The sequence below is a fragment of the Xenopus tropicalis genome, chromosome 7 (assembly GCF_000004195.4).
Source record: "Xenopus tropicalis strain Nigerian chromosome 7, UCB_Xtro_10.0, whole genome shotgun sequence".
Lineage (NCBI taxonomy): Eukaryota > Metazoa > Chordata > Amphibia > Anura > Pipidae > Xenopus > Xenopus tropicalis.
The window spans coordinates 66121183-66148831 of NC_030683.2; the positions used below are offsets into that span (position 1 = coordinate 66121183).

Genomic DNA, 27649 nt, shown 5'->3' on the forward strand with positions numbered 1-27649 from the left:
ATTGGCTTAATGAACTTGAATTTTTCAAACTACTATTGCCAGAATCATTTATCACCCTACATGCTTCAGACTTGCACTTATGACATGTTTTAAACAGAGAAATCAGTGCAAAAATGTGAAAGAATGCAGGACAACATAAAAAAAGGTTCCTTATGTAACGGGTTACGTCCTGTGCACCTTGCACCTGTCAGCTCTGTGCTCTGTGACATGCATTGGATTTGAATGTGCCACAAGACAATAAATGCAGATTGCACTGATTTTGTAGCCCTTAGCCACCCTGCACTTACACCCAGCCCTTAATAAATAAGGTCAATAATGAGCAAAGTAGCAGCAGTCATTTAAGGCTTTCAGTCCTTAATAAATCAGCACCTTTTCTACCTTTCAGATCATGATCTTATCGAAAAGCAAAAATGCTCCTTACAAAGTGCAGCAATTTGTGAGTGTCAGCCTGGATTTTATTGTACTCTGCCCTCAATTAACACTTGTGCCAGATGCCGCCCTCATCTGAAATGCAAACCTGGATTTGGTGTCAAGAAGAAAGGTAATATAAGCAGCCAGTACAAGGGGTATTATAGCTTTTGTTACCTTTATATTTTCAATTGTAATTGCTAAGATATTTGTGACATAAAAAAACTAACTTTGAGACCTTTCCCAGAGTAAGTGAATCTTCTAAGTAAATCACAGATCATTCTCGCCAATGGATATAGAAAGGCATCAGCAAAATATAATTAACGCATTATAGGGCCGATTCACTAAAGGTCGTTAACGCATAATTTTATGCATTAAAAAGTGTTCGAAAATTAAGTACCAATTAATCAAAGTCATTTCGCATGTGTTACTACTCATATTGCATGTGCAAAAAATATGTCTAAAATGTCATAAAATGTGGCGATAATTACTGTGAAACTTAGCACCTCCCAGGAGTAGTCGTTACTAAACAAAATTGCAGCTGGTGATTGTCTGTGGTGACAAGATGGAGTTTGCAGTCGGATTTTTTAAAGTATGTGATCGTCCTAGAGTGATGCATCCTCCCAGTTTTCAGGGAAATGGTAATTTTCAGAACAGTAGTTTTCAGAAAGTAATGGTTACATGCGTAATAGCGTGCGCTAATATTGCATGCTATGAAATAAAGCATAAATATATCGCATGCTTTAAAATAACACTTTAAAATATGTCATCGCCAGATAAATGACGACAATAACATTGCTTCTTAATTCAGACAAGTGTCCTTTTAGTGAATCGATCGTTAATTCTCAAAATATAAGAAGAGAGAAAATTTTTAACTCATGCAATAAATTTCACTCGTTTTTTCGGCCTTCAGAGAATCGGCCCCTATGAGTTTATTTCCCAGTCATAACATAACATAGGGAACAATTAATACTTGTGCATGCCATCATATGATGCCTTTAACCTTTTTTCTTAGGTACGGCAAAAAGTGACACAGAATGTGAAGAGTGCCCTAATGGTACTTACTCAAACATTTCTTCAGCAAAAGAAGGGTGCATACCTCACACAGAGTAAGTAATCTCTCATAATATATTTTTTTACCTGTAATAACACAAATAAAGGCACCTGTATTACTGATTTTTTTTAGGAGCAATACTGTATAGCTATACTATTGTGTAGTGCACCCTTAGGTGATGTCTTATGGCAGATTGAGAGTGTGTGTGAAGGGCTGTGTGCTGCTATCCCGAGTAGGCCTCTGACTCCAGCCACTGTGAAGTAGCTCCCAGTAATTTTGCCCCCCATTTACCTTTACCTTTTCTCTCCGGGTGATGACTAGCCGTACTAAATAACCTTCTCCCACTCCTAGAGTGAGCTATTATCTCAGATCTACTTATATCAGATCTACTATCTAAACACTAGCCTGTCATTAACCTCTGTCCAGAGGGGGTCCCAGGCAGAAAGACCTGGCAGCACATGGCTGCATTCCTTTATATACCTAATGCACCACTCAGTGGCTGCTAACTAAAACTGCAGGGCTACTCCCTGTTAACTGTTAACCTCCCAAACCACCCTTGGGAGCCTGTACTAGGGGAACCATCCTAGGGGCTCAATTTTGGAGATCCCTACATTTAATTAACCACTGGACTTTGATGCAAATGAACTTGTTTATTAAGTACCAGGCAGCTGGTCTCCCCCAATAGTGATATTAGCACACAATGATTGCACACAAATAGGCCCCTGAGCTCACCCACTCACATCCCACACTGGGTGGTTTTGACCACCCAGGGTGCTACCCCTTTAATATCCTCTGCACTAACTTCCTGGACCTATCTGTCCCTCCTAAAGCGACTCCTTTAGAAACTAACACTCTCTCTATCTTGAATTCACTAACACGCTAACATCCTCTCGGAGAGAGGTTGAGGTCCCAGGAATAGACTTCAAGCACATTTTTATACTGGAGTCCCCTGCCATCTACTGGGTGTTTATGAGAACTGCAGGGGAGCAAACCAGGAAGGGAAAACATACTGACACCTTTAGGTGTTCAAACTAGGGGAAACCTGTCAGAACAAAAACTGTGGGTTGTTACTCTCCCAGACACTTGATACTTAGCAATACACAAATTTTATGCAAAATTTAAATTGAACATCAGGCTTCAACAGCCTTTCTGGAGGACTGCCAAATGTACAATGGACTTCCTGTTACATATCAATCATAATACTGAGCAACTTTCAAATGAATAACCACCATAAAGGCATTACCCAGTAGTCCATGTCCTGAGACCCCCATGCTACAGCCTGAAAGCATAGGCCCCCAACCGTTTATACCTATCAAAAATAAGTTACTGGTACATTTCACCTTATAACTGTTTCTTGGGTGGTGCCAGCCTGATGCACCCTTGCCAGTAGCATAGCTGCAAGAAAGGAATGGGTGAAACACACCCTACCTTGAATTTAACATCCTATTCCAGTCCAGAACTCAAAGTCCCAGTCTTTGAAAAAGATTACACATTTGGAAGGGGAAGGGGGAACTGGGATAAGGACAAGTCCGTCCTGTAACAGTAACTTCAAACTTTATTAAACGGTTCCCATGCATATTTTTGGGACTTTATGCCCCTTAGAGCTCTTGCATAAAAAAGACCCCTGAATTTTGTATCCTTGGCTATTCCCTAATTTAGAAGGGTACCCAATAGTTTTTGCCACAGTGAGTAAAAACTAGTGAACTAGATAGGTAGTAAAACTAGGTGAGTGTGAAGGCTTCACCTCTTAAATTTACAAAACATGCAGAAATGCCATGATGTCTGTAAAATGATGTCAAGTTGTTTACTAGTAACACTATGTTGTATTACAGCTTGTTACTCAGTTTCATTGTTTGAATGCCTACTTTTGTGTGAATTCTTGCAGTTATGTTCCCAGTGTTTAGTTATTTATAAAAGGTCCTATGCCTCCCCTAGCAGGCAGAGAGCAGGGTAGAAAAATGTGAGGATTACATGGCAAGTGTTTCACTTTACAAGCTAATGTTGCAATCTATTATGGGAATATAATATTTACTTCAAATGTTTTTAAAAGAATGGGGATTTCAGTGATTAAGTGGCCCTACAGTAAAAGGCCATCATTGGTTCTTCTAACAGGTCTAAACTTTTAAATCTCAACAACGACATACGATAAGATAAAGCAGTTTTGTCCCTTGTACCCAGGGACGGCTTAGCCTTATATTAATATATTGAATCCACAGCTTAGTTATGCTTTTGCAGTTCAGCACATGAATTATTACTGTAGAAATTCAGGACATCAAATTGTTTTCTTTTTCTTTTATCTTGTAAACATCCTCAAAACCTAGACATGTATGAGTCCTATGTGGACTTATTATTACTATTATTATTATTGTATGATAACATATTAAAATTGACACATAAGTGAATATAAGGTTGTAATTGCTAATAAGTTTTCTGTTAATTCTAAGTGTCTCACCAGTTGTGTTCCATGTTTTACATTCAGCTTTGCAAAAATAAACAAAATAACTGTTAGAAAAGGGAATGAAACAGATGATGAATTGTGCCAAAAAATCTCTTTTAGATCAGCAACTCAGATTGTTCATAAGCAAAGAGAAGCTACTGAAACACTGCTGTCTCTCAACTTCAGTCCATCGACAGAAGCAGCAAGTAAAAATCCATCAACGGTTCCACATCCTGGAAACACCGTATCAAACCCAGTAAAAATGCAGATTACTACTGAGCCACTGGTTACAACTAAGAAATTAGATACAGGTACTGACACAGTACAGGCATGGGACCCATTATCTGGAAACCGGTTATCCAGAAGGTTGCGAATTATAGAAAGGCCACCTCCCATAGACTCCATTTTAATCAAATCATTAACATTTTTAAAAATGATTTCCTTTTTTCTTTGTAATAATAAGACAGTACCCTGTACTTGATCCCAACTAAGATATAATTAATCCTTCTTGGAGGCAAAACAATCCGAATGGGTTTAATTACTGTTTAAATCATTTTTTACTAGAATTAAGGTATGGAGATCTAAATTACTGAAAGACTCCTTATCTGGGGGTCTTTCCCCATTTCAAAAACATTCTGGATAACGGGTCTCATACTTGTAGTAAATTTTTTATGTATGTATTGTAGAGTTTTACTTAAATCTGAAACTCTAGGGCGCTGTATCTTCAACGGTTTAATAAAAATAAAATATAACCTCAGATTCCAAATCCAGTTTCTAGTTGCTGACATTAGCAATCTGGTACAATTTTAAGTTACTTTTTAAAGGACAAGTAAATTGAAATTTACTGGGGGATGACAACGTGTTAGGTAGTAATCGTGTTAATCACTAGTCGTAGACTGGCATGGGGTACTATTCCTGTCATACAATAATGCCAATGTCCCAGTCATCCTCTTTAACCACACCGCACATGCTTAGCCTGGGATTTTGACTTTACAATTGTGAATTTTCTGGATAGCGCATACATACATTCATCAGGACAGCACAGGATTTCTGTGAAAGATGCCAGCATAGTGCAGCAGGAACTGTACCCTGGGCAGGTCAGGATTTCCCATTCCTTGTTGTACCCATTACAACATGGGTACAACAAGCTCTGAAGTGTATATGCTTTCACAGTTGCAGTTTATTTAAAAACTTCTGTACACAGAAGCCCAGTGCAGTTCAATCTAATGCAGGGTTTGCACTGGGGGCATAATGAGGCATAGAAATAAAGGGAGAAGGCTATGAAAGAGACCTTGGGCTGGAACTAGGGGTAGGTAGGCACTGGGCCAATATAGAATGAACTCTTAAAAAGATAGAACCCGTCAGTTCATTCCCTATCTTTGCACCAACCTCCAACTGCTGTTGAATTCTGTAATTGTTAGATCCCAAGACCTAATTGTATGTGAATTTCTTTGTATTGTGACCTAATTGTAGTGAATTTCTTTGTATTGTGAACTTGAGGGGTCATTTATGATGTCCCTGGGCAGAAATGCAAGAGCTCTAAGGTGTGTAAAAGTGCTCATTCAAGCAGGAATTCTGCCCTGGGACTGGCTGTGCAGTGTACCTCATGCCAGATAAAAAAATACAAAATCCAAAGCCTCACGGCAGACATTAAATAAGTGCTTGATCTTCCTGTGCACTACGTCCAGAGCTACTCCCTAATTCGCATGTCTTACTGATTCATAAGTTTGGGAACAGGTATTGAGCTAAAGGGAAAGCACCTAAATGACTCCATCTTGTCCTGCTACCCAGCATGGTAAAAAATGCATAAAAAAGGACAGATTGTGCAAGTTTTTTGTGCATGCATCCTACCTTCTTCATAAAGTGGCAGCTTGTCTTGGCTTAGTTATCAACCCCAAAACAATAGTATCATGTTAATGTCAAATCCAGAGAACACCTAAATGACCTTTAATAATGTTTTTCAATAACTACAGCATATTGCCTAGAATAAAAAATGCTATGCAACTTAATATACTTATCATATCATGTTTTACCTTACATGCAAAGAGATACCTGTCTACGTGGTGGCTGCCATTATATGCAGTACAATCTTGGTTATATACTTCTTATTTCTCTGGAAGCAAGTGTTATGTAAAGGGGAACAGTGTTTGTTAAACAAGAATGGTAAGTGCTGACTTTGTGTCGAAGATGTTTAACAAATGTGTGGAACGTCCGTTACTTTATAGATTGTTTTATAGAGTTGTGTATATGTAGGAAAAAAAATTCTGCAAAATAAAGGCAAGCAAACTTACCGAATGTTTTCATTTCCTTTAGCTCAGCATAGGTCAGGTTCATATTCACTAAAACAGGACATGCAGAAAAAGGACCAAAGGAAAAAAAAAAAGCCAAATACAATGCAGAGGTACAAATGCTCTCCATCCCACCTACTAAGTGTTACTGTGAGCACCCACAAAGAGGAAACCACACCGGATATATGCATATAGGGTTTTTTTGTGCTGCTTTCAAGACTAAAAGAAATTCTCTGTATCAGACATTACAGCATGGGTATAAAAAGTTCCGAAGTGTATACGCTTTCATAGTTTCAGTTTATTTAAAACCTTCAGTACACAGAAGCCCAGTGCAGTTCATTCTAATACAGGGTTTGCACTAGGGCTGGAACTAGTGGTACCACTTCTGCCTACCTTTAGTCCAGGGGTCCCCAACCGCCGGGCCGCGGACCAATTCCGGGCCGTGAATGGCATGGCAGTGGGCCGCAACGCAATCCCCCCCCCCCCCAGCGCGTCGCATGTATCACGTGCCCCGCCCTCCTCCCCTTTGCCTCCGGTCCGTGGAAAATTATTTTTGCCTCCTACCGGCCCAGGGTGCTAAAAAGGTTGGGGACCCCTGCTCTAGTCCACACTCTCTTGTCCTCTCCGGCACTTCATCTCACCAAAACCCTTCAAGATATAACTGCAGGTGTGTGTGAGTGTGCATGTGTGGGGTAAGGGGGAGAGGTGGTTGCCAAGATGGCAAGAAGATGAGATCACTTTAAGGGCTCTGGCACACGGGGAGATTAGTTGCCTGAGACAAATCTCCCTGTTCACGGGCGACTAATCTCCCCGAAATGCCATCCCACCGGCGAAAATGTAAATCGGGAGATTTATCACGGGCGACTAATCTCCCCGTGTGCCAGAGCCCTAAAGGAGACGGAAAGGCATTTTGGCATTTTAATGCCAATAGATTAGTCACAATAGTGCAAGCAAGAACACTATATTTATTCTGCTTTACCATACTTGAGTTAACAGCCCTAAAAGCTCCATCTGTTTGTTTTAGACAGCAGCTGCCATTTAAGATAGGTCTCCATAGCTTCCGTGCTGTAGCTCTGGCCCTTGGTAGCTCAAATCGCACATTCTGATAGAAGGTGGAGTAAATTCTTATGCATTTTTATGGGAGGGGGAGCAAAAAAAGGGAGGGAAAGAGGAGAGAGCTGCACAGACTCGAGACCCAAACCTGAAGAAGCCCTAAAGGAGAGAAAGTCTGATAGCGAAGATTATGTTTACATAAAAGGAGACAAGTAATGCTGTGTTTCTTTGGATAGAGCTGTAAGTGCTCATGGCTGTATTTCTGTCCTTTCTGATTACTTAGCTTACTAAGTTTCTACCTTTACTTCTCCTTCAATGGGTGGAGTTCCCTTTTTAATTGTAATTCAAAAATTCAATTAATGAATACTTATGGTATGCAAACTACAGCATATGTAATGGAATTTTTTCAAAACAATTCTTGAGGAATGTGATCTTAGTTTTGGGTTCTTCCAGTTTTTCAGAACAGCTAGCTTTAATTTGCCCACTAATCTAAGAGCTACTGTTAGAAATACTACTAGTGTTACTAGTTTTCTTACTTTTTGGCTTGAGAACCATAACATTGTTATTAACCGCCTAGGCTTTTTCTTTATTCCCCTCTTTCTGGATCTTTTTGCTTCTTTCTGAGCTATATATACTTTTACAAATAAAATCTACCTTTACCCAAGGACAGACTTTTTTTATCAGTGATTTCAGGGGTTTGCCAAACAGCGTAATATATCAAAGGATATCAGAAACAAATGCATCACATAGAAACGAATAGATAAATCCTCTGCACTCAGCCTTCCAGACTTCATGCATCAAACCCCCAGCAATAGAGCCGCACTCTCAGCCAATGTCCAATCAAAAAATATATATAGGGGGGAGCACGAGACAAAATGCAAAATTTCTGCAAAAAAAGTGCTTTTATTTTTATGCCATACACGACATGTTTCAGGCCCCTTTCGTGCATCACATAGAAAGTGAGCTTGATATATATTTTCCTTTTCAACATATAAATTCTTTGGCTACTTTACCCAAACAGAGCTTTTATTTAATAATGAGAAATGTATTACTTCAGTGAGCCTTTTAAATAAGAAGGAAAGGTAAAAACTAAGTAAGCTTTATTTGAAAGGTCTATGTAAATACAGTTATCACAGAAAAGCTGCACTGAGTCCTCTACCCCTTTTTTGTTAAACTGTTCTTTGGGTGTCTGACTTCCGCTCTCAGAAAAATCCTTAATTCCCGGGGGCCAGAATCTGCACAGCTATAACAGCTAGACTGCAAGCAGGAAGCTATGAAGACCAAGCAAAAATGGCAGCTGCAATCTTAAACAGATAAAGCTTCTAGGGCTCTTTACTCAGGTATGGTAAACTTTCCTGCAGAATAAATATAGCATTCAAGGTGGCACTAATGTGGCAAATCTATTGACAGTAAAATGCCAGAATTACTTTCCTTCTCCTTTTAAGATTTTAAAAATTCCATATGGACAGGGACTATAACCTAGCAAGTCTGACCCTGGGAGACAACAAGCCTATAAATAGAGCTTCCTCATCTGGGTGAAAAACTCTTAGAGTGTCTTAGAGCATTTCTCTAGTCTCTTCGGATCTATAGAAGTGATCCCCAACCAGTGGCTCATGAGCAACATGCTGCTCACCAACCCCTTGGATGTTACTCTCAGTGCCCCCAAACCAGGTAATTATTTTTGAATTCCTGACTTGGTGGCAGGTTTTGGTTAAATAAAAACAAGATTTACTACCAAATGTATCCTCCTGTAACTGATAGTGTGCATAGAGGCTACCTAATAGCCAATCTTAGCCCTTATTTGGCACCGCCATGAACTTTTATGATGCTTATGTTGCTCTCCAAGTCTTTTTCACTGTGGTTCACAGTTTGGGGACCCCTATATATATCTATAGCCACGTGGTCTCTGTGACTTCCACCAATCCTGCAGGTACTAAGAGGAAAGAACACCAGAAGACTGTATGCTGGGAGGAAAGCATTTGTACCTTGCATTATTTAAGCACATTTGTTTTCATTGGTGTACTGTCTGTACTATATTAGGGAGTATGCAGTCTGATATGATGAATTTGCTTTGAGTTATCATAAATAATACCTTTTTAGTTTAGAAGGATTATGTAATTCTATGCCAGGACTGTATAAGTAATTGGGGTCCAAGAAAACAACATTAATTTTTTTTAATGTAGGGAACTTCTAAAAAAAATGGGATAAAGCACAAAGTGCAAAAAATGGGTGCAAAGCTCATTTATGGATAATATGCTAAATAGGCCAAATGTCATTTTGCAAAAGTTTTGGTGTTACAACATTGTTAAAACAACTGCCCATTTTGAGGTTTCTGCACAGGTATATGCAGCTACATTAAAGGAATACTGTCATGGGAAAACATGATTTTTTCAAAACACATCAGTAAATATAGCTTTTCCAGCAGAATCCTGCATTGAAATCTGTTTTTCAAAAGTGCAAACAGATTTTTTTATATTTAATTTTGAAATTTCACATGGGGCTAGACATGTCAGTTTCCCAGTGTGCCACAGCCATGTGACCTGTGCTCTGATAAACTTCAGTCACACTTTACTGCTGAGCTGCAAGTTGAAGTTATATCACCCCCCTCCCAGCAGCTGATCAGCAGATCAATGGAAAGTAGTAAGATAGCAGCTCCCAGTAGATATCAGAATAGCACTCAGATAAAACAGGTTTTCTGAAACCAGTTCTAATGTGTAGCGCTGGCTCCTTCTGAAAGCTTAGACTCAGGCACAATGGCACTGAGATGGCTGCCTACACACCAATATTACAACTAATAAAATACATTTGTTGGTTCTAGAATAACATTTTAAATGGTAGTGATTTTTTTGCTATATAAACAGTGTAAGTTAGAAATAAATAGTACACCAAAAAAAATCATGACAGTCTCCCTTTAAGAAATATAATTGGCTTCACTTTGTATATTTGCCTTACAAGAGCTGGGTCGTGATGGGTGATAGTGGCAGAAAATCATGAAAGACATGCTTTCACAGAGTGGAACTTTGGATTTTATGAATGGAACCTTGCAATATATGGAAAAAAATTGAATTCAAAATCACTCAAATTCAAATGATCAATATTTCTTAAGTGCAAAAAAAACTTGAAAACACGAATGTAAAACTTCAACATCTAATAGCCTGCAAGTTTCTATAGAAGTCAATGGGAGTTGTCCTTGGCAAAAGTCAAACCATTTTTTCAAACTGAGAGTTTCAATTTTTTTTTTAGCTTCTAAACTAACAAATTTGAGGTAGTTACATGATTTTATTCCATCTAGATTTTCAGAGTAGGATTTTGTTTACATTGTGAGTTTATCCGAAGTACCTGTAGAAAAAAAACTCTCAAACTTGAAAACTGATAAATAAGCCCATTTATATCACAGAGGAAACACATTTTGTGAAGAGCATAAACAGATGTATAAGTGAGATTTTCTGCAGATGTGGAGTGGAAGAAGAGCTGACATTGCATATGGAGGGATATTCTGTTTACACTTTATTTTACAGAGGATAGTTGATAGTGGTAGATAAGACATCTTAATTTCTCATAGACTTGGTAAAAGTCCCACACAGGGTGGATTCTCAGCCTGCTGATAACTCATATTTGCACCCCCATTAAATGTTTCTATGCTTGTGTTGCTCCTCAACAATTTTTCCATTTGAATGTGGTTCACGGTTATAAAAGATTGGGGGATCCCTGGCCTAAGGGGTCACTATGTAATTAGACTAGACTATATCTACAAGTAAAAATTAAACAGAATCTTGGAAAACCTAAGCAAGAGGAGGTTTATTTTATGTTTTCCTATATTTCCATTTATTAAATTCAAAGCTTACAAATAAAGGTTTATGAAATCCTTCATTATATTGTCAGATTTCACTTTATTTATTATTCATCCTGCCACTACACCTGGAGGTGTTGCATATTTTCAGAGGCTTGAGGGTGATGGCACACGGGGAGATTTGTTGATCGTTATTGTAAGATGCATGGCCACCTTAAGAATGTAAACATTTCTAAAAAATTATATATCTCTTGATCTGTATCTGTTGTATTAAAAACAAATTACAATGTAGTTGTAAATAAATAAATATGAAAATTAACATTTTACCATGACACTCATTTTCTTTGTTTATACCCTTTAGGACTTGCCTCATGCAGCTTCTGCTTTGTAAGTATTTTCATTAGAATGCTGCATTTTTTGCATTAACCGCACTTTGAATATTTAAGCTGTGTTTCATTTATAGACCAGTACACTAACAAAGGAAGTTCACTAAAATTTAACTGTATGTCAGTGTGTGTGAATGAGCATAAGCATTGTGACTCAGATGCTACCTACATTTCCTCTCTGTTTCTTTACCTAACCACCACTGGGAAATTGTTACTCCTATTGTCAGTTTTGGGTGTGTAGTTTAAAAAAGTTATTGTGTATAATTAATTATAAAGGAATACAAAGGGGCCCATTCATTAAAGTCTGAATGAGTACGAATAGAAAAAATTCTGTGCGTATTTTTCTGCAAATTTTTTTTTTGTTAATTTCTGCGACATTTTCGTACTGATTCATTCAAGTTTCAGTATCATGATTTCCTTTGGCCAGGTTGGAGCTGCAGAGTGCAATTGGATCCTATGGGAGGTTTCCAAAAACATTCACTGAAGGTTCAAAATCAAAGTTCTTTGCGCTGTTTACGATCGTTCAGATACAAAAATTTCGGAACTTTTGGATCGTACCACAATATTTTTGTACAGCCACAATACGAATTTTCATGCAATTAACACAATTTTTGCGAATTGTACTATTTAAAGTCCGAAATTCGGACTTTGATAAATCAGCCCCAAAGTGTTGCATTAAATATACAGGTATGGGATCTGTTACCTGGGAACCCGTTATTCAGAAAGCTCCAAAATTATGGAAAGCCTATCTCCTATAGACTCCATTTTAATCAAATAATTCAGGTTTTTAAAAATGATTTCCCTTTTCTCTGTAATAAAACAGTACCTTGTATTTCATCCAGACTAAGATATAATTAATTCTTATTGGAGGCAAAACAATCCTTTTGGGTTTAATTAATATTGTATTGATTTTTTAGTAGACTTAAGGTATGGAGATCCCAATTACAGAAAGACCCCTTTTCTAGAAAACTCTTGGTCCTGAGCATTCTGGATAATGGATCCTTTATCTGTATTATACATTTATTTAGGTAACGTGTATTAAAAATATACAAACTGATTTCCACAAAAACAAGAATTTCTAAGGAAGTTGGGTGTGTAGCTAAGCAGAATGGTGCCTGGCAGCTGCGATTATTATTAAAGAACTGTTATTATTATCATAGAAGTTAGTGGTTCATAGTGTGACTAATAAATTGGTAGTTTGATCATTCTACCATTATTATAATACCGGTATGGGATCCCTTATCCGGAAACCCGTTATCCAGAAAGTTCTGAATTACGGAAAGGCCATCTCCCATAGACTCCATTATAAGCAAATAATTCTTCCTTTTTCTCTGTAATAATAAAACAGTACTTGATCCCAACTAAGATATAATTAATCCTAATTGGAGGCAAAAAAAAAGCCTATTGGGTTTATTCAATATTTAAATGATTTTTAGCAGGCTTAAGTTATGGAGATCCAAATTACAGAAAGATCCCTTATCTGGAAAACCCTGGGTCCCGCGCATTCTGGATAACAGGTCCCATACCTGTATTAGTGGACATTTACAATTTACGTCCATTACTGGCACTGTGGTTCAGGTTCAAGACACAATTCTTGTAGTTTATCATCTATACACTACTGAGTTTGCATTATAGCTGTGTTTTAAACAAAGATCGAATGTACAAGACAAGGCACTTCACACCTTTCCACATTATGACACATAATAGGTGAAAACATTTGGTTTTTTTTTGCACAAAAAATCATGATTTAAAAAAAAAAAAATTGCAGAAAAAAATGAACTTTAATAAATGGGCCTCTTAATGTAAATCACAACCACCAGATGAAAATGTCAGAAAAGCATGTATCAAACAGTCAATCCCACATGCAATAGTGGGTATAGAAGGTACAAATATGTAGCTGGCAACTTACTAATGTTTAAAAATACATTCTCTTGTAGAAAACGGGTTATTTAGAATTGGGTCTTGACAAAAATGTTGCTAGGGCAAAAAAAATCATGTATCAGGATTGTGTATTTTAAAATGTTATGGTAATGGAACAAAAGGTCTTCAAGCTATATTTCTTTGTTGGTTTTTGTCTTCAAGGGTAAGATGACCACCTTTTTTAACCACATTGAAGAGAGCAAGGAAACTATGTTTTTTGGCAAAGAAAATGAATCTAAAGTACAAACATTAGCTCTGGAAAGTAAATCTTGTTTAAAAGAAGCATCTGTACCAATGGAGAAGGAGTGGTTGGTGGAAGAAAAAACTGATATGCAAAGCAGTGATCAGATGAATAACAGAATTGGTGAGATTCATTTGTTGTTACTTTGCTCAGTAGTGACAACAAGACACAGGTTTTTTTTTTACTTCTCTTTTACTGGGTAGTGTAAGTATAGGACCCATTTTTCAGAATGCTCAGTACCAAGGGTATTCCGGATAAGGGGTCTTTCCATAATTTGGATCTCCATTACTTGTCTACTGAAAAATCAATAAAACAGTAATTAAACCCAAAAGGATTGTTTGTCCCCCTTAAGGATTAGTTATATCTTAGTTGGGATCAAATACAAGTTACTGTTTTATTATTACAGAGAAAAAAGAAAATCAATTTTAAGTCTATGGGAGACAGACTTTCCGTAATTCAGAGCTTTCTGGATAACAGGTTTCTGGATAACAGATCCCATACCTGTACATCAAATATATCAGCCAGTATAATACCATGCAGTATTAGGTAATGCTCACTTAGAGTATCTTCACCTCTTTGTGCTACTATATACAAGATGTTACAATCAGTGGTACTGTGTAGGGCACAGTGCTTATTTTTATTCAAGAATTTTAAAATTGTTGAGTTCTTTCTAATTTGAAAAAAACAAAACTTTGGAATGTGTGCTGATTCATTAAAAACCTTGAATTTAAAAAATGTAATTGCATTAAAACTTGAAAAACAAATTGTACACAGTAAAAACATATTCTACCCATCATTTAAAATTAGCCTGCCAAATTCTGAATTATGGGCCTTTTTACCAAAATTAGGGGAGGTTTCAGAGTTTCTCTTCAAATAAAATCACAATTTTAAAAAACCTGAATGTTTATTATTAAAAAATCAGAATATAAGAAACTTGATTGAATAAAATTGTGGAATAAACTTGAGTACATCAAAAACTTTAAATCCTTGAATTAAAAAAACAAAATCTTGAATTTTGCTTAGGACAACTCACATTGACTTCTACATTAACTCACCAGTTTATACATGGTGAAGTTCTACATTCAATTTTTTCAAGTTTTTGTGTCAGATTGTGGAAAAAAATTGAAATCGAGCGTTGATAAATCACCCCCTTAATCTTGGAAGCTTGAATTGAAAAATAGCTTTAATATTGTTTATAAAATGTTCATTGACATTAACCCGGCAGCTTTTACACGTTTTATTTTCAAGTTTTTTGCACTTAATACATTTTAAAAATTTGAGTTTTGTAAATTTGAATTTTATTTGTTGATAAATCTGCCCCTTAGGTTAATGGCAGATGAGATTTATCACCCTTAATAAATCTGTGCTTCTGGTTGGTAACAAACCCCCTGAAAATACCTTAATGTTGGTGAAAGTGTAAATGACTGGTGGTAAAACGTAATTAATACAGGAGAGGGCAATTTCCAGCAGTTATGAAATTCATATGTTTTACTGTCAGTGACTGAAAGTAATACCAGTGCTAAGGTACTTTTTAGGTTGCTAAATAAGATCCTAGCAACCAGATAATTACTAAAGAATTGGAAAGCTTCTGAACAAAAAGCTTAATAACTGGAAAAACCACAATCTACATCATACTAAAAGTAAATTTAAAGGTGAACTAAAGCTTTAACAGGCCTTTGTAAAGGGAAAAGAGTGACCCTCTCCTCCTATGAATTGATACCCCTTTTAATACAGTATAATATCTTGCTGGCCCTTCCTGTTGCTGAATGGCATTGCTTGTGGCAGTTGAGTCCCATTCAGTGGCTTCCATATTTTTAAATCCTAAAAACTTAATCTTATATTAGTCAACTGTAAATCACCTCTGCTTCTTAGCCACCCAGCCACTTTGTCCTGATCCCCCTGCACGAATGACACATGCTGAATGTAATTAGTTGGCTCTCATACTTTTGCATCATCAGCAGCAGCAGCAGCAGCAGCAAACAGTTACTGTACATTGCATGAAATCTGATCTGTTGTTAGCTTGGCCCATTTTTTCTAACCTTGCACCACAGTTATATAGTAAAAACCACCATGCAAAGTTTGGTAAGCCTGGTTTTAATAGTGTCTGAATGGCAGCAATTTAAATTTCCCCACTGAAAGTCAATGAGTGACATCTGATTGATGGTTGGTGGCTCACATTTTCTAACCTGGAACTGCAGTTTCCCAGTGACTCTAGGATTAATAGTTAAAGAACGGCAGCAGTTTAAATTGAAACAATAAATGTATAAATAAACCAATGAAATTTAATGGGTTGAAATGGATTGGCTGTTGGTGGGTCCACCCACTTTTTCTAACCCTGAATACGTGGTCAGCCAGTGACTGATTGTGCAAAGTTTGAGAACCCTGACATAAATAATGTGAGAAAGGCAGCATTTTAAATTTAAATAAAAAAAATTCAATAGGTTAAGTCTGACTGGCTGTTGGTGGCTCCACCCACTTTTTAAAACCTTAAAATTTAGTCCCCTAGGGACCCTGGTGTTAATACTGTGAGAATGGCAACAGGTTGAATTTCCCCATTGAAAATGAATAGTTAAAATCTGATTGGCTGTTGGTGGCTCCACCCACATTTTTTCTAACTCTAAACAGCAGTTACCTGTTGACTAGCTCTGCAAAGTTTGGGGAAAATCTGATTGGCTGTTGTTGGCCCTGCCCATTCTTTTAAACTTGGAATGTAGTCACTCACTGACAAACTGGGCAAAGTTTGGGGACCCTGACATTAAACATGCGAGAATGGCAGCAGTTAAAATTTCCCCTCTAAAAACAATGAAAGAAATGTGATTGGCTTTTGGTGGCCCCACCCACTTTTTCTAACCTTAAAGGAACAGTAACGCCAAAAAATAAAAGAGCTTTAAAGTAATAAAAATATAATGCACTGTTGCCCTGCACTGGAAAAACTGGAGTGTTTGCTACAGTAACACTACTGTAATTTATATAATAAGCTGTTGTGTAGCCATGGGGGCAGCCATTCAAGCTGGAAAAAAAGGAGAAAAGGCACAGGTTACATAACAGATAACAGACAAGTTCTGTAGAATACAATAGTGTTTTATCAGTTATCTGCTATGTGCCTGTGCCTTTTCTCCTTTGAATGGCTGCCCCCATACTACACAGCAGCTTATTTATATAAATTATAGTAGACTTTCTGAAGTAAACACACAACTTTTACCAATGCAGGCCAGCAGCACATTATATTTTAGTTACTTTTATACACTTTCATTTTTTGGTGTTACTGTTCCTTTAAGTACATAGTCACCCAGTGACTGACAGTGTGCAAAGTTTGGGAACTCTGGCATCAAACCAATAAAATTCAATAGGTGAAATCTGATTGGCTGTTGGTGGCTCTGCCCACTTTTCAAAACTTAAACTGCAGTCCCCTAGTGACCAACTGTGAAAAGTTTGGGGACCCTGTGTTAATATTGTTAGGCATCAGGTTGAATTTACACCAAGTCAATAGGTAAAATCTGATTGGCTGTTCACAGCTCCACCCACTTTTGGGCATCCAACAATCATCATATTTTCATTCAGGCTGACCCTAGGGGGCTGATTTACTTACCCACGAACGGGTCGAATGGAGTCCGATTGCGTTTTTTTCGTAATGATCGGTACTTTGTGATTTTTTCGTATGTTTTGCGATTTTTTCGGATTATTTACGAATTTTTCGGATTCAATACGATTTTTGCGTAAAAACGCGAGTTTTCCTATCCATTACGAAAGTTGCGTAAAAAGTTGCGCATTTTGCGTAGCGTTAAAACTTACGCGAAAAGTTGCGCAACTTTTCGCGTAAGTTTTAACGCTACGCAAAATGCGCAACTTTTTACGCAACTTTCGTAATGGATACGAAAAACTCGCGTTTTTACGCAAAAATCGTATTGGATCCGAAAAATTCGTACAGAATCCGAAAAAATCGCAAAACATACGAAAAAGTCGCAAAATATTCATTTTCAAGTCGGAACTTTTCCAATTCGGGTCGGATTCGTGGGTTAGTAAATCAGCCCCTATGACTATGTGATTCAAGTTTGGGGAGTGTAGCCTCAAAGCTGTAAGATTGATAGCAGTTTCAATTTCCCCATTAAAGTCAATGGGTGAAATTTGATTGGTTGTTGTTGGCCCCTCCCATTTTGGGTCATCCAACAAATATCACTATTTCATTTTGGGTGACCCCATAATTGTTATTCAAGATTGTTATTCAAGTTGGGGTGTTTGGAGCAGCGCCACAAAAAGACGGGGGCGGGGATCGCTAAGAAAAGCACAAGCAACCTGCTCTGTTACATGGCGAAGAAGTGTGGAGAGTTTGAGTGTTTTACCCCTAAAACTGTAGGAGGAGTAGTATTTAGAAAATGGGGGGCGCTAAGAATAAGAAGAAAAGTCAAAAAACAGTATTCAACCCAATATAATAAATGAACCCAATAGAGAACCCTGTGGCACCTCACTAAAAACCTTCAGTGAGAATATGCACCATTGACAACCAGCCTCTGTAAATGATCCTTAACTGTCCTTGTACAAACAGCATTAATATTTGTACAAGGGATAATAATATTCATACAATCATTTATCATTAATAGTTAAACAAACAGTTTATGAAAATGTTTAATATTTGTACAAATAAAATATTATTAATATAATGATTTAGAATTAATGGTTATGCAGAAACAGTTTATGAAAATGTTTGGTCTTGCCTTTTTTGCAGAAAAAATCTACATAATGAAAGCAGAAACAGTTGTTGTGGGGTCCAGACAAATATCTGTATCAACTGATAGCGAAAGTCAGTCAGCAAACTATCAAGATAATACAATATTGGCTTCACATTACCCTGAGCAGGAATCCAGCAAAGTTTCACCAAATGAACTTATGCTTTCTATTGAAGAGGAAGGAAAAGCATTTATTGACACTGAAGAGGATACTGTCAATATAAGTGTTAAGAGTACTGTTAATTAAGGGGAAAAATATTGTGCCAATCAGAAGACTAACCTCAGTTGACTGGGCTGGGTTGAAAACCATAACGCTTTCTACATAAAAACATGAAATTGTTTTTTTACAGATTTTGTATACCATGTATAGACCTGTACCTTCTGTTTGTGAAAAACATATCATACTGAATGAGTTTTAAAGATGATGAAATCATTAGTACAATGTTTGGTGCCCTACCAGGTCAATATTAGAATGGATAGATGTACAGTTATCTGGAGAAAATTACTAATCTGCTCCTGGGTCAAATAACAACTTGCTACTGCTGAAGGATATAGGCTGGTAAAGTCCCAAAATAGATCATGTCTTATTTAAATTCAGAGTATATGGAGTGCATGTAGGATCCTGGCAAATTCTGTGTTGTAATAAGCATTGTGCTCAGATCCATCAAACTGAAAACTATGTATTATAACTTGGACAGTGACAGGTGTTAGAAATAAAAACCCAGTGGGTGAGCTTTAGCCTATAGGATAAACCCATCCATGTAAATGGGATTTTTTTAGGAGCCTTAAGGAATTTGTTCCGAGAATCCCTTTGGTCTCCTGAAATAACACAGGTTCTATGTTTCTTCCTGAGGAATATAAAGAAGTGGTCATTTTGATAGAAGGGAAAAGTTTTAGAATATTTTAAAAACATTTTGTACTGTTTTGATTTGTTTTGTACAGTTTTGATTTGATTTATTGTAGCTTGGTCTGTACAAAACTGAAGTGTAAATATAATTACAGCTACTCTGACAAGCGCACTTTCTTTTTTTTACTGCAGATCTATAGGCAAAGTTTAAATATTGTGAAAGATTATACATTTTTATGTGTCCTGACTACTGACCCTTCAGGAGCAATTTACATTTGACATGTATGTATCATACAACTTACATGTAACATGCATGTGAAGTGTCTAACTCACAACTTACATGTAACACACAACTTACATGTTAAATGTATGTAACATGCAACATACGTGTAACGCGCAACATACATGTATCGTGCAACATACATGTAACACGCAACATACATGCAACACTAAGGGGCACATTTACTAACCCACGGATCCGAATTGGAAAAATTCCGATTGGAAAATGAAAATTTTGCGACTTTTTCGTATTTTTTGCGATTTTTTTCGGCGCCTTTACGCCTTTTCGGAAATTGTCGCGACTTTTTCATTACCAATACGATTTGTGCGACTTTTTTGTATTGAGCGTTCGTAAGCGGCGGGCGAAACTTTCAGACTTAGCATGATTTTGGAAGCCTCCCATAGGACTCAATGGCACCCTGCAGCTCCAACCTGGCCCAAGAAAAGTCACCATATTGAAGCTTGAATGAATCCGAATCTTTTGTACTCGGCGCGAAGGCTATGAAAAAGTCGTGACTTTTCGCACAAGTAGTAACGCTACGAAAAAATCGCCAGATTTTGCGCAACATTCGGAATGGCAACGAAAAAGTCGCGACAATTTTCCGAAAAATCGCCAAATACCGATCATTACGAAAAAAACACAATCAGACGCATTCGGCCAGTTCGTGAGTAAGTAAATGTGCCCCTATATGTTTACTTTGTGCGCTTGAGGCTACAAACAGCTTTTATAGGCTGCTAGCATTAATTAGCTGGGATTTCTCTATACAGTTTGTCAGAATAACTTTTGCACAGCCATTCCTCTGCTGCTATGGCTGTGCAAAAGTTATTCTGACAAACTGTTGCCACACAGAATGGAGTTTGCTAGATGATATCTGAATTCTTGGGGTGAAAATGATTATAAGAATAACTTTGAATCAAGGTTTAAAGTAGACATCTGACAAAGTAATGCAAGGCACAGATGTTTAGCAGCTTCTCACAGGGTTGAGACTAGACTTTCAGTACAAATCAGTAACAAAAATGATCACTTTTCCCAAGGATTCTTACACCACCTTAATCACTTATCAGCGTTCCCTCTTCAGAAGCCTCCAGTGCCACTGTCATGTGAAAAATGCACTGGCAGAGTGCCGTTAGTCATTAAGGGGCCTCATCTCCTTATCAAACTTTCCACCTACTTCTTTCTCTCTTGTCCAGCATACAGTGCACAAGTTTCTCCCGAGGTGTTTTTCTGCTGATTCCATAGGTTTCCACTTACCTAAACCTTTGAAGTAACCTGGTAACAATCTCTAACTATGTCTAGTCCTAACAGAGTGCTGAATACACTGCACTATGTATGGTTGACAGAATATGCTGTAAAAATCCTGATGTATAGTGGGGACTGTATCCTTCTACCTAAAAGAAGGATTTGTGACATGCTTTTTACTCACTGCTAGGGCTGAGAATATGACAAAAAAATGGACTGCGTTGAGGACCTAAAAGAGGTGGCTGCGCATATTGAAATTTTCTTACCGCCAGAACGTCTGCAAGCCATAGTACCAGGGTTCTTGAGAGACATACAATGACAACTGTGTGTTAGAATGTTGTGGTCGAGGAAGCGAAAATGTTTGATTATCTTAGCAGAGGTAATACCTAATAAAAATAATAATAAAACTAACTTGGGTGGTACTGCACTGATAACTTGAGATATTGGATATTACCTCCCAGTTGACATGATAATACATACATTATTACATATTTACATTACTATTGGATCCACGATTTGTGGTGCAGCTGACTTTTATTTGCTTTTTATTTGTTTACTCCTAGCGCAGTGTTATTACTCTGTATACTATTATTACATATTAACCTTTAGTAAATAGACCCCATAGGCTTAGCCTCACATACCAGTGAACTTTCTCTGGTATTCTGCTGTATAGCTTCAGTGTGCCAAAGCATTCGGTCAAAATCTATAGTGCTGTACCCCAGTAAGGATGTGCAAGAGATAGTGGATGAAGATGGGTTATGAAGAAAGCATCCTCCAATGTGGCTCTTTGGATAAGAAGCTTAAAGAAAAAGATAAGGACAAATGCGGAACATGCTGCAAAGTATATTTATTTAGCATCACATATCCTAACTGTAGTACAGCAACAATTAGGTGTAAAGGAACACTATGAACTGATTAAATGTGATCCAGCATTTAAAATTAAAAGATGTATTAATGAATTGGTGAATGAAGTCCACCTAAATTGCACAGGTAAAGGAATTTCTGACTGTTGACAGTCCACATACGCCTGTAACTTATTTACTCCCCAACATCTCAATCGATATAGCATCTACCTTGTTACACAATTATTTCAGTCAACAGGTCAGTTTGGAACTATTGTCCAAGTTTGTGATTTATTTTTACAGCCAATTGTGAGGGATATCCCAGCATGCATGAGAGATACACCTGATCTGGTGTGACAGTTGCATGAGCTCAAACTTGTATTTCACCAGTACAGACATGCCAAGTTTATACACATCCACAAAAGGAATGAAATATGTTGAAGAAGGAACAGCCATTAGAAATTAACAGTCCCATATCTTGGCTTACTGTTTGAGATAAACCTGGTCCTTTGCAACTTTGAAAAAAAAAAAAAAAAAAAAATGGTGGTAGATGTTGCCCCTACATATATTTGTTCATAGGTTGGAGAAAAATATTTTTAAGAGGAGTATGCCACATATATTCTCAATGATTTATGCTTTGTGGATGATATACCAGTTATATGACAAGGGAAAGCATAATTCCAAAGTATGGTTAAAGAAATGAATAAATCCCAAGCTCCTCCAATTTTCATATGAAATATTCCAAAATATATTGTGTTTTTTCAGACATTATATTCACACTGACAAGGTTGGAATGTTAACAGAAATGTGTCATAAAAGTACAGATCACAATAATTTTTACTCTCGTCTAGCTTTATATACTTTACCATATACTGAAAGCCAAACCCAAAGGCCAATGACTATGGACAAAAAGCCAATAAAAGCTGTTTGTGTTTCCAAAGTAAACATTAGCAGTCATGTCACAATGCTAGTAACCTATAAAAGCTGTTTGTGGTGTAACCCCTATTTGGCTGTAAAACTGTAAAAGCATGGCTAGTATAGGTTTAGGTTTTGAGAACAAGAAAAGAGGATGCACACTGGTTTATCCCACCTCTTTGGGAGACTGGGCAGGGTAAATGCACCTGGTCAGCTTGGCAAGTGTAAGTGTACAAGTGAACAAGTGCAAGTGTGTAAGTGTGAAAGTGTAAGGGGCTGATTTACTTACCCACGAACGGGTCGAATGGAGTCCGATTGCGTTTTTTTCGTAATGATCGGTATTTTGCGATTTTTTCGTATGTTTTGCGATTTTTTCGGATTCTTTACGAATTTTTCGTTACCAATACGATTTTTGCGTAAAAACGCGAGTTTTCCTATCCATTACGAAAGTTGCGTAAAAAGTTGCGCATTTTTCGTAGCGTTAAAACTTACGCGAAAAGTTGCGCATTTTTCGTAGCGTTAAGTTTTAACGCTACGAAAAATGCGCAACTTTTCGCGTAAGTTTTAACGCTACGAAAAATGCGCAACTTTTTACGCAACTTTCGTAATGGATACGAAAAACTCGCGTTTTTACGCAAAAATCGTATTGGTAACGAAAAATTCGTACAGAATCCGAAAAAATCGCAAAACATACGAAAAAGTCGCAAAATATTCGTTTTCAAGTCGGAACTTTTCCAATTCGGGTCGGATTCGTGGGTTAGTAAATCAGCCCCTAAGTGTGTGAGTGAAAGTGTAAGCGTGCAAGTGCAAGCGTGACAGTCTGTATGTGCAAGTGTGTAATACCGTGTGTGTAAGTGTCCAAGTGTGTAACTGTGCAAGTGAGTAAGTATGCAAGCTTTAGTAACATCTTACAACAATAAAAATTAGGAAAGGAAATCACATTTTATATTTCACTGATAGGCCCTGAACTAATATACATATAACAGCAAAGAATTCAGTGAAAATAAAACCACATTTTAATGGCTCAAAGATTTTTTCAAAGCATAATACAAAACAAATTCAGATATATACTATACCAAACAGTGGCATCCCAGTACATCCCAGTGCCTCTCCTAACGCGTTTCGCACAAAGTGCTTCATCAGAGGAGGTGATGAAGCACTTTGTGCGAAACGCGTTAGGAGAGGAACAAAAACAACTTATACATGGAACAAAACAACTTACATGTAACATGCAACATACATCAACATCTCATCCTAGCCCGACTCCTTCCTATACAGAAGGAAGGCCGGGATTGATCAATCAATTGTCGCATTGTGGATTCTGCATCGCCATATTTGAAATGACCGGATGCAACATTTTTACAAGGTATTTTCTAATAAAGCATTTAAAATAATAAATGCTGGGAAGGATAGGGCAATAATTGGAGCAGGGTAAAATAGATTTTTTTGATTAAAAATTTTTAGTGTTACTTTTTCTTTAACCAAGGTGAAGACTACGATACTGCAAGTTACTAAGGTTAAAGACATTATAGCCAGAGGCAATAATAAAGTACAACACACAGGAATGTAGCTGCAAGAAGCAGATTCCACTACTGCTAGTGGCTCAGGAGGGCTCTGGAGTGGGCAAGAGTCCCCACTCACCAGATGCTTCCATCATCTGAAGTCTAATCCAGTTACCTATCTGGTATGCACACACACAACAAGCCCTGTGTTGTAAATAAGCAGCTTTCAGTCTGTACCATCCATACTTTCATAACCTGGCAAATCGCACTGCCAGAAGTACTTATATGGGTCAGACTAATTAACTAGCAATGGATATCTACAGCTATGCATCTGTAGTATCAGAACACAGGCCATATGATAACATTCCCAATGTCTGATACTGTACTGGTTGACGGACTCAATTACCTGAAACCGCAACTTAAAAAAATACTGATGCACCAACAATCCTACCATACTAGGCCCACAACTAGGTCTTGTCTAGGACAATTCCTAAAACCTCCAGTGACCAGACATCTGTATAGATATTCTCTACAGTACCCCAAACCATAAGACCTCAGCATGACAAAAAAAAAAATCTACATGACACGTGCCTATTGGTAAAAATAGAGCTCTATGAGACTCTGCTCTCTCCAGCAAGAATGGCTTAACCTAAAAAAGGGGAACTATACCCTAGGAGGCATGGGGCACTAAGGATAACCCACACAACTAAGGACACACCCAAATGTAGAGTTATCTCAGCCAACAATAAATAGAGTAAACGCATAACATAACAATATGGTGTTTCAGGTAGATGTAAAAGCATAAATTCCATATATATTGTAAAGTTCAGGGGATAAGGGATCACCCATGCACTAAGGCCACACCACAGCAGTTGAATAAATGTCCATTTATTTCTGGATCACACTCAAATAAGCTTTATCTTCAGCAGGAATAACAACAACTTAAACACAGTCTTTCTTTAGGACAAAGTAACAGCAGCTTCAGGTATAACAACAAAGTAAATTAATTTGTTTTCCCACTCAGGGTTTCAGCTCACCTAGAGTAGCCAGCTTTTTGATCCTCCAACAGGAGAGAGGTTTTCACACTCTTTTCCAGTGCAGTCAGTCCTCACATACACACACCAACCCCCATACTGAACTCCCAGGGCTCTCTTATTTCCTGAACTGCTGCAGTAATTAGCACTGCTGTGCACCTTAAAGGTACCTGAATAAAGGGGAAATATACCTGTCATCCAGGACCCATCCCTGGAGTCCTGTACATATCCCCCCCTCTGCTTCAACCCGGAGGAGGTGGAGGCACCACAGGTTCCTAAACAATGTACCGGGGACAGTGCATCTGCATTTTGGTGTAGTTTCCTGGGGTTCAACTTCCTACTGAGGAAGGCTATCGGGTGTTCTTCCCCATTGATATTCTGTGACAGCACAGCCCCAAGACCAACACTGGATGCGTCTGTCTGCACTACAAACTCTCGACTAAAATCGGGGGCTACCAATATGGGGCGTTGGCATAATGCAGACTTAAGTTCTTTAAAGGCCTGTTATGCATTGTCATTCCAGTTAATCATAACAGACTTACAGCCCTGAGTCAAGTCTGTCAAAGGAGCAGCCAGGGTAGAAAAATTGGTCATAAACCGTCTGTAATAGCCCACTATGCCCAAGAAGGCCCTTACCTGTCTCTTAGTTAGTGGTCGAGGCAAATTCAGAATTGCCTCCACTTTGTTTAATTGGGGTTTTACCATTCCCCTTCCTACAATGTACCCCAAGTATCAGGCTTCCTCCATTGCTATGGCACATTTTTCTGGATTTACAGTGAACGCACCTTTTTTAAGGACTCTAGTACTGCTTGGACTTTTGGCAGGTGGAATTCCCAATCAGTACTAAAAATTACAATGTCATCTAAGTAAACTGATGTGAACTTAAAGTGGGGGCGCAATAATTTGTCCATTGCCCGTTGAAAGGTTGCCGGGGCATTCTGAAGCCCAAAAGGCATCCTTTTATACTGAAAATGCCCTCCTGGGGTGGAAAAGGCGGTTTTCTCGCTAGCCTCCCGGGTTAAAGGTATTTGCCAATACACTTTAGTAAGATCAAGGGTGGTGATAAACCTGGCTGGTCCTAACTTCTCAATACGTTTGGATGAGGTATTCCTTAAAGAGATCAGGATATCTTGTAGCATAATAAAGTATAACCAAAATGTATTGGTGTCCCCGGGCTGACTTCACCAAGGGACCTACCAAGTCCATAGCAATCTGGTCAAACGGCACTTTAATTATTGGGAGTGGTACCAAAGGACTTCGAAAGTGTGAAACAGGGGCAGTTAACTGGGGCATGTGGGGCAGGAAGCACAATAACTTTTTACTTCTGCCTTTAATCCAGGCCAGAAGAACAGATCAACTATACGTGCCTCTGTTATCTCTGCTCCCAAATGCCCCCTAGTGCATCATTATTTGCTAAATCCAGCACCATCCTTCTATATGGCTGGGGAACTAGTAATTGCTCAACAATCTCATTGCGGGTCTTGGTGACTCGATACAGGAGGTCGCCATTAACTGCAAAATGAGGAAATTGCTTATCAAGCTCAGGTTCGCGTGGGACCCCATTTACCACCACTACTTGTTCTCTGGCATGTACCAAAGTGGGATTTCGCATCTGGGCAGTGCCAAATGCTCCCCTAGAGACATCTAGGTCTGGAAGCACAGGATGGGAGGATGTTTCCTCATCATCCTCTCCAACCATAACCTGTAATGGGGAAAATTCCCCCCTTAGAGGTTAGCTCAGTCTCCTTGCTTGATTCCTCAGACACAACCTATTCATTAGGCACACTTTTTGACATTTCATGATTCAAAACATTTTGTTCTGACAGTTCCACATGATCCCCTTCTGGTAAGGGTGCAGTGAAAGTGTCATTTTTACCTGTAACCTGTATTGGTTCAGACTCTTTCATTTGTACCTACGTTTTTGTAATTTGGTGCATATTTATCCCTTAGGTGCTGTCCCATGTACAAGTTTTAATTCCAAAGATTTTTCTTTCAACAGAGTGTTGTCTTAATATACAAGTTTCCAACGTGTCTCTGTAGCAGTGGGAAGAGCCGGTGTCAGTTGTCTCAGAGTCTCCTCCTCCTGCCCCTCCCCCAGTGGCTCCAAGGCATTTACAGTAGATACTGCAGAAAATATTGATATTGTTTTTTCCCCATTTATCCTGGGGCCACTCCTGACTGCTGATGGCTGCTTGCTCCCTCCCATGAGTTAGCTGTTACACTGCCTCATTCAGTAGCTTTAACTGAGCACCTGAAGTTTGGATTGTGGCTATTGTCAACAGCTGCACCAACTCCTCCATAGCAACAGAGAGTTATAGTTTTTCAAAGGTCACAGGTAATTAAGTGGCTTTTCCTATTTGGCCTTTTCTGTAGTGCATATGCCCGCATCTGAGCACCAGTTGTAAAGTTCAGGGGATAAGGGATCACCCATGCACTAAGGCCACACAAAAGCAGTTGAATAAATGTAACACTCAAATGAGCTTTACCTTCAGCAGAAATAACAACAATTTCAACACAGTCTTTCTTCAGAACAAAGTAACAACAACACAGTAAATTAATTTGTTTTCCCACTAAGGGTTTCAGCTCACCTAGAGTAGCCAGCTTTTTGATCCTCCAACAGAAGAGTAGAGATGTAGCGAACCTCACAAAAAAAGTTCGCGAACCCGTTCGCGAACTTCCGCCAAAAAGT

General features: G+C 38.2%; 1 protein-coding gene across 1 annotated transcript in view; it reads left to right on the forward strand.

The window, feature by feature from the left end:
- Nucleotides 1-18650, forward strand: part of tnfrsf8 (TNF receptor superfamily member 8) — a 32286-nt gene extending 13636 nt beyond the window's left edge. Inside the window, exons 4-10 of the mRNA XM_012967098.3 lie at nt 386-541; nt 1424-1517; nt 4020-4210; nt 5946-6062; nt 11392-11417; nt 13499-13700; nt 18301-18650. Of these exons, the coding sequence (XP_012822552.3) occupies nt 386-541; nt 1424-1517; nt 4020-4210; nt 5946-6062; nt 11392-11417; nt 13499-13700; nt 18301-18548 (1034 nt within the window). The 3' untranslated portion in view covers nt 18549-18650. The remainder of the gene's footprint in view (nt 1-385; nt 542-1423; nt 1518-4019; nt 4211-5945; nt 6063-11391; nt 11418-13498; nt 13701-18300) is intronic.
- Nucleotides 18651-27649: the final 8999 nt, after the last annotated feature.